We start from the raw sequence: 13861 nt of genomic DNA on the forward strand, positions 1-13861 counted from the left end.
ATGGTAAATACAATCCAGCAGGGCATGCCTAATGGAGAAATAGCTCTTTGCTGCCCTGTTGTGGACAAGTGTGGAAGTACAACTGTATAACTCATATTTCTCCACTGAGCACCAGTGAAGTTAAGGGTGTAAGAATACTCATGAGACTGTGTATGGTAGACTCTTTGTGATCACATTATTCTAAAGAGCTAAACATTAATTTATTCCCACTTCCTTTCTTCGTCTTCCCTTTTTCACTTCTCCGCTTCTATCCTAACTTCTCTTTATTGTCTCCTCTTTTCTATTCTTGTTTCCTTGTCTCCTCCCTTTCCTTGCCTCTTTCTTCTCATTTCTCCCATCAGCTCAGATGTAAGGCGTCAGCGTTGCGTTCGCTGTGCAGTCGACACACTGAGAAGCTGTGCACGTTCAGAGCCGTTTACCCGGACATCGTTCGATCGCACTTCCCTCCTCTTTATAAGGAGCTGTTCGGTGCTGACCTCGAACTGACCCTGCAGAGCAGCGACTGAACTGTCACTGGCACCAAAGCCAGTGTATCCAGACAGATTGCGCCCAGTTTCCATAGACACTGCGGACGGGGCGGCGTCCCACACAGCCGAAGATGGCGACTGTGCAGCTGCTGTACTTCATCTCCTGGACACCTGACACAGACACAAAGAAACCCGAGTTCATCTTTTCCTCAGTTTGTTTTTCCTCCTCCTCGTCCTCCTCTCGTGTCTGTGAGTTTGCTCTGAGGAGTCAGGTGGTCTCATTAGCCCACGTCATGTATCCAGGCTTCTGAACCTGGATCAGACTCACCGCTAACAGTACTCGCACTGAAACTTGGTTTTTGTTTCGTTTACCTGATTGTTAAAGCTTTGAGTTTCCTGCGTTTGTTGGAGAGAATGATGTTGGATCCATTGACTTGTCCACAGACAGTTTTTTTTGATGATCAAAAGATTAAAAGGTAGCAAAAATAATTTCCTAATTTTAATTTGCAAAGTAAAATTGTTCTTATCCTTTGTGAGAGTGAGTGCATATGAAAAGCACCACATTCACACAGCTGCTTCTACAACTTTGGATACTTTGTGGAAACGTTATGTTACATTGATCATAGTCTTAGCTGATATTAGCAAAATGATCAAATAATCCCAATGTCCTCTTGAGTTCTATCCAGTGACATCAATTGCACCATTTTCAGTGCTATTTATAACTGAAAATACTGTATGAGTCATTGCTCAGATACATAGCACAGCACCACAGCCGTGATCTCCAGCGTGGAAACAGGAAGCCAGTTCCAAAGTGACAAAAACTGCAGTTCCTTTAATCACCACTTGAGGCTAGCTCTGAAAGTGAGTCGGTGCATAGAGACTCCTATGTTGGAATGCCAAACTTACAAAACAATACAAACATTTATTTTGGAATCTGTAGTTTTTTAACTCATCCATTTAGCTTAAAGTCATTCAATTCAATTTTATTTATACAGCGCCAAACAAGTCGCTTCAAGGCGCTTTATATTGTACAGTAGACCCTACAATAATAGATACAGAGAAAACACCGAACAATCAAATGACCCCCTATGAGCAAGCACTTTGGCGACAGTGGGAAGGAAAAACTCCCTTTTAACAGGAAGAAACCTCCGGCAGAACCAGGCTCAGGGAGGGACGGGGCCATCTGCTGTGATTGGTTGGGGCGAGAGAAGGAAGACAGGATAAAGACATGCTGTGGAAGAGAGCCAGAGCTTAATAACAGGTATGATTCAGTGCAGAGAGGTCTATTAACACAAGTCCCATGATGCATTGAAGAAATACTCAGTGCATCATGGGAATCCCCCAGCAGCCTATGCCTATGACAGCATAACTAAGGGAGGACTCAGGGTCACGTGATCCAGCCCTAACTATATCCTACTGTCATGGCTGCTTAATTGATGGCTGTCTGCCTTTATTGAAATTATGTGACAACTGGTATGTGCTGCTGTGAGTTGCAGACCGTACAAGCTCTGTGCTTTGTTTTTGGTGAGTGAAATTATAGTCATTTATACGTCTATTACTAACTAGCAGATAGCACATGTGTTTCTGTGCATTGCATTCATAGCAGCTTGCTAACCAAGCTTGCTACCATCAGCTCATACCTCATACTCAGCAAATATTGTGACATCCATCATCAAAAAAAGAAAAGGTTCAAAAGCGATGGGTGGTTGTCCATCTTTTATATACAGTCTATTAGGCCCACTAAGGAAATATCAAATCAATAACTGAGAAAAGAAGAAAACTCAAATGAATCCATGTGTTAAATTAAAGTTAAATTAAAGCTGTTCCTGTTTCTGCAGTGGTCTGGGACCAGTCTGCGTTCGTTTCCAGTGTCTATGAGGCACACAGTGCAAAATCTGGTTCTGTTTGTGTGCCACAATGTTCGTACTGCCATCAAAGCAACTCGGTGGTTGTTCACAACACTTTCGATGAGCTCTTCTCCTTTGTACCAGGGTGCCGTGTTCTGGTGTACATGTGTGGCCCCCTGTGTATGCAAACCTTTTATTTTATGTTATTTTTAGCACAAGCTGTCTGCCGTGTCGAAGAGTTGTAGAGCTTTCACATCATGTTGTATCTGCCCTCTGTGACTGTCATTAACTCTGTCCTAACTTTCACTGCAGGGCCCAGGGTGGAGCTGATGAAATAACACAGGATAAATACAGATTCTGCTTCATCAGTCACTATTTCTTTCAATTTACCTGAAGATGAGTTGTTTTTTGTTTTTAAATCTGATTTGATGAGTAATAAACTACTGTGCAGTGCTGTCAGCAAGATTATATTGAGGCCTCATCCCTTCTGAGGCATCAAATCCCCAAAGTTCTCTGTTTTAGATGTTAATGTTGTGTCTTTTCTTGTAGCCAAGGAGACAAACTAAATAGTAAACATGATGAAGACAGCTGATTAATTTTACCCAATATAACGAATGATTTTTATCGGTTAAATTGTGTGTAATTAAAACACCCATGCGACAGGTCCTCCTCCCTTCAGCAGCAGAGATTTAACAGCCATAGAATCAGTCTCTATGATTTCATCGTGACCCCCATCCTCCCTCGCATTCATCCAGCCTCCTCCTCCTCAGCTGCCCATCTGTTGCATGTGTCCCGGCACCTCCTGCAGATATTCACAGCAGTAAATCTTTAGCACCACCTGGTGGCTGTGACACTGAGCTGTATATTTTACTTTGTGTGTGCTTAAAAGCTTTTTACTCTGTTAGATGCTGGAAAAAGAATGCAACATTTAAACTTTTCCCTTTCCTGTAAAGCAAGAATATGCAGCAAGCCTCCACTCAGGTTAGCAGACACACTTTACAAATTACACAGAGGATTACAAAAGTAAAAACAAAGAAACAATTAAACATGTGTTATCCCTCCTGTATTTTCAAAAGAAAAATCATGTTAACATGATTAGAATTCAACATAATAAGAGCAATACTACAAAAAACAAGCTTTGAGGAGCAATACTGACCCTGACTCATAGGAAGAAACAACAACTATGCAGTGTGAAGAAAGGGATGTGTTGCACTAAAGGCAGTCTCTCCACTGCCTAGAGTGTGTGTTTGTGTGTGTGCGTGTGCGTGTGTGTGTGTGTGTGTGTGTGTGTGTCTCCACCCCTGTTTATGGAATTTTTACCCACGTGCAGCATCAGAACAGAAGAAAGTCACAGTTAATGAATCCACGAGACTTGCTGTCAAACATCTTCTGTTTGGTTGTTTTTGTGCCTCTTAGGCAGCAAAAACACACCAGTCACAGGTCCCAGACTGTGGAAGTGAGCTCCTCTGAATCTTAATAAAAAAAACACAACGCATGGCTTCAGACTTGAGAAAGTCACAGATAGTGTTGGGTCTGTGTTTCCACAAGCCCCACTAGTTTAGAGACTTATTCTCGTTAACGACAAAAACAAGACGAACATCTTTTACTTGCTAGCAAGGGAGGCCCCTGCCGGTGTCTCAGAAAGCACTCTGAATCCTTTTTTTTTTTGCCCGTCCCGTTTGGCTCTTTTGCCATCAGAATTATTGTCTAAAGGCGAAGAAAGATGCCCAACGGATTTACTTTACCAAATGGACCATCCCAGCCTTGCCGTAATGGTCTATTTGATTCACCTTTTTTTTTTTATTGTTTATTTTATTTTCACTTGCTAAATACGGGACCGATTTGACTGGGGAAAAGAAAGAGGGAAAGAAAAACAGCGGGGAAGAGGGACGGGCAAAGGGCAAAAAACAAAAAACAAAAAACAACAAAATAAGCAGACAAAAAATCCATCTATCAATCACCTGGATCACCTGTTGAGAAAGAAAAAAGAGAAAACAAGCAGAAGAAAAAAAAAGAGCAACATAATAAACAACATCATGATGATATATGTGAATATAACTGTAAATACTAAATATTAAATATTATTGTGCAGCACGTAAGATCGACAGCGCACAGTGTGCTTTGAGGTAGGAGCCAAAAAGGGTGTAGTTTGTGTGTGTGAGCACCCGTGTGTACAGCCTGTGAGCAAAACTCCAGACATCCAGAGGCCCTCAGAACACAAGAGACCAAGGAAGACCAACAGAGGGGCAGCCGCGCCACTATCCCAGAAAGAGCTGAGGAGAGCCCCAAATGAGGGGTCACTCAGCAGCCGCGGAGCAGAAGCCAGGGGGGGTTGCAGTGACGTGCCCGTGAGCTCCGCCGGCAACCAGCTGTGCCAGAGTGACCGAGCTCCAGGCCAAGAGGCTGAGGGCACCCCATCCCCGAAGTGGCCCGAGCGAGCCCCAGGCTCCAGGCCCCGACAAGCAGCCACCAAGGAGTGAGCCGGTGTGTGCCTGGACGCCCATCCCAGACACAAAGAACCACCAACGCACCGATGTCTGAGGGCGTCTGCCACTGGTAGGGGAAGTGGTGGGGGAGATAGGCCTCCATACCTTGGAGGGCCTGAGATGTCCCCAGAGAGGTGGCATCTGATACCCAACCTGACATATAGACGCAGACATACAGGCACACACAGATACAAACATCCATTCCCACCCTCATGCTCTCATATGCAATTACTCAACACTCACCCAACGTGGAGACAGAAACAAAGAGACGCTGTACACACAATCACACTCCCCAAGCGTACTCTAAGCCCCGGGTCTAGGTACCCTTGCCCCTGGAGGGGGAAACTGCACCCAGACCCAGGTGGTGTTACCCTTTTAACTGGGGTGGGGAGAAGCAGACCGGCCCGGCTCGGCAGCAGCAGGGAGGCCCCACATTCCAGACCCCAGTCGGATGGCCAACTTCTCCTCCTAGCCCCCCCGCTCCAACAGGCCGCAGAGAACGGGGGTGTGTGAAGACTCCAAACCTCCCTCCGCCCGCTCATATGTAGTATTGATGCATGTGTGTTCTAAGGTGCCTTTAAAACCCAGGAGGACATGGAGCTACCTGCCAGAGAGCAGCAGGTAAGCGCATAGCCCCTCCTGATAGCCCTCAATGTCTACATGTATTTAAAATTGAGAGGTGGGCAACGACGCCAGGGGTGAGGTGTACACCCTGATGGTCTTTTGGAGTCCGTGTAACGTGCCCACCCCCAAGATCCTATATGTATGTGTTATGAGAGTGTGAGTAATGTGAATGTCTAAGTTGTGAGATAAAATTGAGGCACAGGCAGCCAGAAGGGGACAGAGGGGGGGATGCCTCCCCTGCACCCTGGTGACACACCTTTACCCCAAGGCCCTGCATGTGTGGGTGATTGTGGTGGAATGGGAAGAGAGAGGCAGCTGGAGATGGGGAGGGAAGGAAGGGAGGGGCATGTGACCCCTCCCTGGGGCCAGCTCCCCCGCTGACCCCAGTAGGCACCCCCATACTCTGCAACCCGCCAGGGAAAAGGGGCCCAGGCCCATCCGGACCGGGGCCCAGTTCGGCAGCGCCGCCTGGCCCCACCGAGCCCAGTACAGCCCACCTGACCCCACCACAGAGAAAACTGCACCCACCCCGTCATCCACTCATCTTCCAGACTACACAAGACAGTAGACACCCAGGCTGAGATCTTCCTCCACCTCTCCTGTATCTCCCCCTGCTGCAGAGTGAGTTCCCGAAGAGAGGAGACCTCCTGCAAGATGTGACAGCCTCCCCCACCAGTTGAAGAGCCCCCCAGGTGGCTTGATGCACTGGCGGCACCCTGCGCCAGGGCTGGGCCCCCATACACCCACCCGCCCACAACCCCGGCAACTCACCAACCAGGACCCAAGCCCCCAAGGCCCAGCCAGGGCCCCAGCCCAGAGACGGAGCGCCCCCAGAACCCCTCGCCCGTCCCGGACCCACCCATGGGCAGCCAGGCTACCAGGTCAGTAACCCACATCTGTCAGCACAGACCCTCCCCTAGCCCTGCTGCACGCAGCCACGAGGAAACCGTCACCTAAGAGCCAACAGAGCCCTTAATAGGCCATGACCGCTACCCCGGGTTGAGCCCTCCAAGGAAGATGCTCCTGGGGAATCCCCCGACGCCCCAAGCCTGTCCCTACCCCAACACCAATCACAACAGCGAAGGTGGGACCAAACTATGACCCCCCCACCCCACCCCCACTAGGTGATGGAGCTATTCAAAGGAGCCCAAAGCAATTGATCTGATGTGGTGGCAGAGGCTGTATCAAGACTAATGTAATCTAATAGATAATTTCTATATTGGTTAGAATTAAGATTTTTTTTATTTTTCCAGTTCATGAGGACTGTTTTCTTGGCTATGCATAGGGCAGTGAAAACCATATGGGCTATATTCTTATCTGTAGTGACATTAACTAAGTTGCCCAACACACACACTAAAGGGGAAGTTGGAATGTTACATTTCAGACAGTTTGATAAGTCCTCACATATCTCGCGCCAAAACTTCTGAACTGGTGGACAGAACCAAAGAGCGTGGATATAATTGTCCGGTGAGTTGGTTTGGCAGTGTGAGCAGTTGTTGGTAGACGTATAACCCATCTTGAACATCCGATGACCTGTATAGTGCACTCTATGAAGTATTTCGTATTGAATTACTTGAAGACTGGGATTTCTAATTAAATGAAAGGTTTTTAAGCAAATCTGAGACCAGAAGTTTTGGTCTAAGTTAACTGATAAATCCCTTCCCATTTTGCAATAGGAAGTGATATTGATTCATCTGTTTTAGAAAGCATTCTGTATATTTTGGAAAGTAATTTGGGGGTTTTAAGAGTAAGAAATTGAACCACACTTGGTGGTGTTTGTAGTTCAACTTGACCCGGTTTAAATTTCTTTTTTACTATGGATTTAATTTGTTGATATTCTAAAAATCTTTTCTTGTTGATCCCATATTGTGTAACTAGTCTGTGAAATGAAATAAATTCTGTTCCTTCTAATATATGTTCTAAATATTTGATTCCTTTACCACTCCAATCTGGAAAGTTTATCATATTATTGTTTCGTAATATGTCAGGGTTGTTCCAGATAGGTGTACGTTTGCATGGGATTAATGAAGACTCCGTCAATTTTAGAAACTCCCACCATGCTGTCAGAGAAGAGCTGATGCTGACGCTTTTGAAGCATTCATGTCGTTGGATGTTTGAGCTGATAAATGGTAGGTCTGAAATCTCCAGATTATTGCAAAGTGCTTGTTCTACATCTAGCCAAGGTTCATCTAAGAAGGTATGTTTTAGCCATCCTGAGATAAACTGAAGCCTGTTGGCTAAGAAGTAGTGCTGAAAGTTAGGTAGTTCTAATCCTCCTTTATCCTTGGTCTTTTGTAGTGTTTTTAAGCTTATACGTGGGGGTTTATCTTTCCAAAGAAATTTGGACATGTATGAATCTAGAGATCTGAACCAATCTTGTGGCGGTTTAGTTGGGATCATTGAGAATAAATAATTTATTTTTGGTAAGACCATCATTTTTATAGCGGCAACCCTTCCCATGAGTGATATGGGTAGACATTTCCATCTAGCCAGATCGCCTTCTACTTTCTTTAAAAGTGGGATATGGTTTAATTTAGTTAGATCTGCAAGCTTGGGAGAAACATTAATACCTAAATATTTTATATTTCCCGATTGCAGTGGTGTAGAAGAAGAATTATGGAAGGAGAAATTAATCGGGAGGACTGTAGATTTTGACCAGTTAATTGAGTAATCTGATATTCTTGCAAAAGAGTTTATCAATTCAATCACCCCAGAGATATTGGTTTGTGAGTTTTGGAGAAAAAGTAACACATCATCCGCATAAAGGCTGATTTTATGTTCCACATTATTTGTGGTGAATACAACGTTTTATAGAAATTCCTGAAATTGTTGTTTATTTGTTTCGGGTCATATATTGTGTTCCCAGATGAATCTATAGTTGTTTTTTCTTTATTTATTTTTAGCTGGTTTGCTAGAAATTGACCGGATTTATTACCATGTTCGTAATTTTGTAAACGTAGTCTTTGTACTAAGAATTCTGTTTTTTATCAATTATCTCATTTAATTCTAGTTTTGTTTTGCGTATTTTGTTCAATGTTTCCTGATCTTGGTGGGACACGTAGGCTTTTTCTAAGGATTTGATGCTTTTTTCTAATTCCTGAATATTCTCTGAATCCTACCGCAAAATGACCCCGGCGACGGCCTCCGCTTGCTGCCTTTTATTGGGAAGACAGTTCACACAATACACATCACAGCAAAGCAACGCCCACCATAACCCCTCAAAAATGGTTCTAAGACAAGGCACTATGTGTGTGTATGTGTAAACATCTGTATGCATGTGAGAGTGTGTGTGTGTGTGTGTGTGTGTGTGTGTGTTTGAGTGAGTGTGTGAGAATTTGTGTCTCTCTGTATGCATGACTTCCTGCTCACCAAAAGGATCATAAAAGCAGGAAGCAACATCACAAGAAACAGATCTTTCAGATAGAATGTATCTGCAATAAAAGCCTCTCCAGCCAGTGGTCAGAGACAAAGGAATGTCTTGATCCTATAGATTGAACTCAGACCTTACAAATTTAAGAAGCACAATGACAACATTCAACAATTAGACTTTACAGATAGCATTACACCAAAGAGTAGAAGTTAACAAGACTAGTGATTTTACTTTGGAAACGGGATGATTCAACAGTCTCGTTTGATCTAATGATAATTCTTTCGCTTTTTGTTGTAATTTCATTATATATAAATATTCTTATTTACATATTAAAAGAAATGTTCTGAGATACATACACAAGATACTGGCAAGCGAAAAAATCCAGGTTTCAGTCTCTGTGATCAAAGTCACAGTGCATGTGACTGTTCAGGATGGATGTGCAGGATTGTTCAACATCCTCCACTCTCTTCCTCCAGAGTCGAGCTCTACGCCCACATCACTGATCTATGATTAGTTACATGTCAGAGGGTTAATTATATTTTTAGTAATGACCTAGTAAAACTAAATTTTGACCTTATTTGAAAGAAAACTACCTGGATGATGATCATCACTGGATAATCTGCTGGGTGGTAGGGTCGTCTGTATGTTTTGTGCTGTAATTTAAAGAAATGTATACGTTTATAGAAGGCTGAAACAGTGTAGAGATGCAGAATCATACATCATTTTTATTACCTGCACCACCTCCCAGGTGGCTCGGTCTGTGGCCGTTCCTGGTTGATTCTTTGTCAAGTGTGTCATCGAAACATCTAAAAACTGAGATTAATGCTGATACTTCAAATTTAATTTGCAATCTTTACACAAAGTCTGATACTTTTGTAGCTCAGGATGCTTTTCTGTTAAAACAGGATGTGTTTGTGTTGGTTACTTTCGTTGGTTACATTTTCAGAATGTACTTGCTTTACCCACTGGTCAAGTTTTATTGTAAAAGCACATTACAGACGATTGGTTTTGGTTAATGGGTCACAAAGCTTGCAGGTTTCTCCACCTGCAGACTCAACTCTATCATAGTCCTAATCATATCAGTCCACCTATGTTGGCTGCCATCCCTATTGCCATTGTACATTCTGCTTCATCTCATCACGTCTCAGTCTTTAGCCCAGTAACAGTAAGTATTTCTATACCTAACTTTAGCCATAAATGATGTAAAGCAATAATGTAAATCTTGCCATTTTATGCTTTGTCTATTGGTTAGAGTACAAAAAACCATGTCAATGCAAATTTTAATTGATAAGTTAGGAGCAGGCCTAGATAGACTCCACTGTGGACACAGGAGCTAATGGTGAAGTAGTGTTTTTGTTATCTGGTTGTTAAGTGATGACGTATTAACCCTGCTTCCAGGTCCAAGCTCCTACTACGTTCATCAAGGGTCTTGCCTTTTTTAACGTGTTGTGTTACTTTGTATCTTGTTTTATTTAATATAAAAAAGCCACTAAGTCATTGTGAGCTTCTGTGGGGTTGGTTTTTTTTGTTTGTTTTTTTAGTGCTATTCATGTGCAGCACCTTTTTATGCTCATATTTAAAAATGTTACTATAGCCCATGTGCTCACAGCTTGCCAGAAAGCAATTATTATTAAGAAATAGGTGTTTAAGTTTTATTATTGGAACGCTTCAGAAAAGAGTCACTCTGTGCAGAAGATTTCAACGGGTACATGAAGCTTAGGATTAGGAATTTTCCTCGTGTCTTCCAAACCAGCATAATTTGTTGCCCATAATTTACACCATAGAGCCCTACTCTAAATTAACTTTTAGGGTTATCCAACTCCAGTCCTCGAGAGCTGCTGTCCTGCAGCTTTTTGACGCATCCTTGTTCCGATACGCCTGAATCACATGAATGGCTTGTTATCAGGCCTTTGCCAAACTTGATGCATGCTGACGAGGTAATCCAACCATTTGATTCAGCTGCGCTGGAGTAGGGATAGAGCTAAAAGCTGCAGGACAGCAGCTCTCGAGGACTGGAGTTGGACACCCCTGCTATATGTGAAGCTGGATTTAAGAAATACGTGTTTACGTTTTTAGAGCATGTTTAGTGCCATCTTGTGGCAGTACAGAACGTGGTTGGTTGCAGCTAATAGACTTAGATTACTTTATGGTAGATAACTCAGCAATCTAAGGGGTCACTTTTGTACTGCCTCTGACTACAACAGTGTGTTTTATCTTAAAAAACCAAGCATATGATGTCCACTTTTACTCTCTCCCACTGGGTCTTCGTTGTTGGCTAGCTTAGCTGAAACAGGAAAATCCACCTGTTAGCCAGGATGTTGGGGTTTGTTGAGCATTTTATGAATGAAAGCAGTGCGGAGGAGAGCTTGTTTGAGTCTGGTGCATCACGGATTTGAGTTTATTGAGCAATGTAACCAGATGATGTCTAAAGATGTAATCAGTACATACAGTACAGTAGTCTTTCTTTTACTTAGCACATCAAAGCAGTTTACAGTTATAACAGCTTACTTACATGCACATCAAACCACAAACATAACTACCCTTCGTACTCAACCCAACAAGGAAAAATCTCTTGTGTCAGTGCTGTACTGGCACAAAATGGCACTAAACATGTGTTTCAGTTTAATGACTAACCTTGCAGATGCATCAGGTGTTCTGGCTCATTTTCCACGTCTTTTCCCTGCCATAAGGTTTCCTTTGTCTGTGCCCATCGGGGACGCTCACATTGAATTTATCGAGGGGAAAAATGTTGTCGTTCATCCCCTTTACCTTTACTGTGTTAATAATTATCCTAATTGTAGCTCTGTAGGTAGCCACCAGCGAAGCCAACTTCCAAAAACCTTGAAACATTGCTGCTGTTTCATTTTCTGTCTTCATTTAAGTCCAAAGTGACAGAGTCTGAACATGGTTTATCATCTTTAGACGGAGACTAGCGAGCTAACTTCCTGTCATCTTCAGCTCTATTTGTAAATCTTCTTTTTCATGGATGTTAAACTTTATTGTAACCTCTGTTAGAGCAGCCACAGTAAACATTTCATTGAAGATGAACAAATTTGGGCCATTCTTAAGTCTCAGTATTTGAGTTGGGAAACCAAGGAATAGTCTGGACCTATAGTCTGAAATGGCTAATGAGGCCAGACTTAAGAGGTGGATACTTCTTTGAAGTGTGCCACCTGGGCCACATGCTAGTCGATGCGTTGTAATATGAATTCTCTGCCGATGAGTCAACGCAGTCACAAAAAATGGCATGCAGATGTCCTTACTCAGGCTCACTGTTTAATGATGAATCTGACCGTAGCAGACTCACAGACATGAAAATTCTTCATTTACCTATTGAATACTTCTGTGTTATCACTTTAATTTTTTTGTTGTCATTATCCATCACCTAAATGCATACCCTCCAGGGCCGCCCCTCGTTCTGTAAGTAACTTCATCGATTTTTCTGTACAGGCCACAAGAAAATACTGCTATAGATGCTGCTGAGCATCAGTCTTTTTAGAGTACCTGCTGATTTATATGCATCATAATGTATGATACATGGTTTGATATGCACAGCTCTGTCTTTAGTAACAGTTGTTTTTGTGTTTTTGAAATGCGTAAGGTGCTAGGTTAACAGGGTCTTGATTTTACCAGCTTTGCTACATGTATGTTTCCTCACAGGAGGACACATTAAAGGAAACCTGTGTTTTACTGTTCGTTTATTATAACTGTCCAACAGTGACATTGAGACAGGTCGCCATGTTTAACTTTTTAACTGATCTAAATTTTCCATTCAGTTTAAATAATGTGAACTTTCACAAAACTTTCACTGTCAGAAATAAAATGTGCAATCTGACGACATATTCCTTCTAAGAAATATGCACCTGTTTACGGTCCTTAGTTGTACAAAAAATGAATTTTCCTTTAAATTATCAAATGTAATTATGATTATGAAATATCATAGTACAGTAATGTTATTTCCCAGCCTGTACCTGCATCAGTGTGTTAGGCCTGGGGCTGTCAGTTTCTAATTTCAACTGGTCAAACATGACTGCTTTTGATACAAACAGAGCTGCTGTATGTGAAATGTAAAAAAAATAAATAAAACTGGGAAAGAGAATTTTTGGCTTTTTTTTTTTTTAATTCCTTTTATTTTTGCTGGGGGTTAAAAATAAATCCCCAACAGTTGGTTGGCACACTGAACCAGCATGGCTACCACAGCATCCTGCAGCGACATGCCATCCCATCATTTATTTTTCAACAGCACAGTGACCCCAAACACACCTCCAGGCCGTGTGAGGGCTGTTTGACCGAGGAGAGTGATGGAGTGCTGATGGCCTCCACAGTCACCTGACCTAAACCCAGTGGAGATGGTTTGGGATGAGATGGAGCGCAGAGTGAAGGCAAAAGGACCAACAAGTGCTCAGTATCTCTGGGAACTCCTTCTGTTGGAAAACCATTTCAGGAGACGACCTCATGAAGCTCATGGAGAGAGAGGCAAGAGTGAGCAAAGCAGGAATCAAAGCAAAGGGGGGATATTAGGAAGTAGCTCAAATATAAAACATTTCACACTTTTTTGTTTATTACATAATTCCACGTGTGTTCATTCATAGTTTGGATGCCTTCAGTGATAATCTGCCATGGAAATAGTCATGGAAATAAAGAAAAACCATTAAATGAGAAGCTGTGTCCAAACTTTGACTGGTAGTGTACATGTGTATATATATTTCTTGGTGAAATTGCATCAGGTCATGCAAAGCAATGATGATTCTAAAGGGGATGAAGAAATGGAGTTCACTGCAACAGTTGCACAGATCAGGAGTGGCAGCGTCCGTTTAAGCTGGGTGGAGTACCTCAGTATTTATATATTCCAAACAATGACAGGAACACTTTGTGCTTCTGTCTGTCCTTCCACGTGAGGAGCAGAACCAGCTGCATAGCTGTATGTATGGTGATGCTGAGGCTACAAAACAGGTTGTATCGATGAAGTATGGCACTTTCCCAATAAGACAGACACGCTGTTTAACAATTACATCCAAACTTTTTTACAGCATAAGCAGGAGGCATCCAGTTTCTCATTCCCAACAT

The 13861-nt window shown here is 42.8% G+C and overlaps 1 protein-coding gene across 3 annotated transcripts in view; it reads left to right on the forward strand.

The window, feature by feature from the left end:
* LOC146394199 (nuclear receptor ROR-alpha A-like) overlaps positions 1-12893 on the forward strand; it is a 157047-nt gene extending 144154 nt beyond the window's left edge. For all 3 annotated transcript variants that reach the window (XM_084917852.1, XM_084917940.1, XM_084918019.1), the window contains one exon: positions 342-12893. In XM_084917852.1, coding sequence (XP_084773978.1) covers positions 342-506 — 165 coding nt within the window. In that variant the 3' untranslated portion in view covers positions 507-12893. The remainder of the gene's footprint in view (positions 1-341) is intronic.
* Positions 12894-13861: the final 968 nt, after the last annotated feature.

Source organism: Perissodus microlepis, chromosome 1 (assembly GCF_051167445.1).
Source record: "Perissodus microlepis isolate ML-2025 ecotype Zambia chromosome 1, ASM5116744v1, whole genome shotgun sequence".
Classification (NCBI taxonomy): domain Eukaryota; kingdom Metazoa; phylum Chordata; class Actinopteri; order Cichliformes; family Cichlidae; genus Perissodus; species Perissodus microlepis.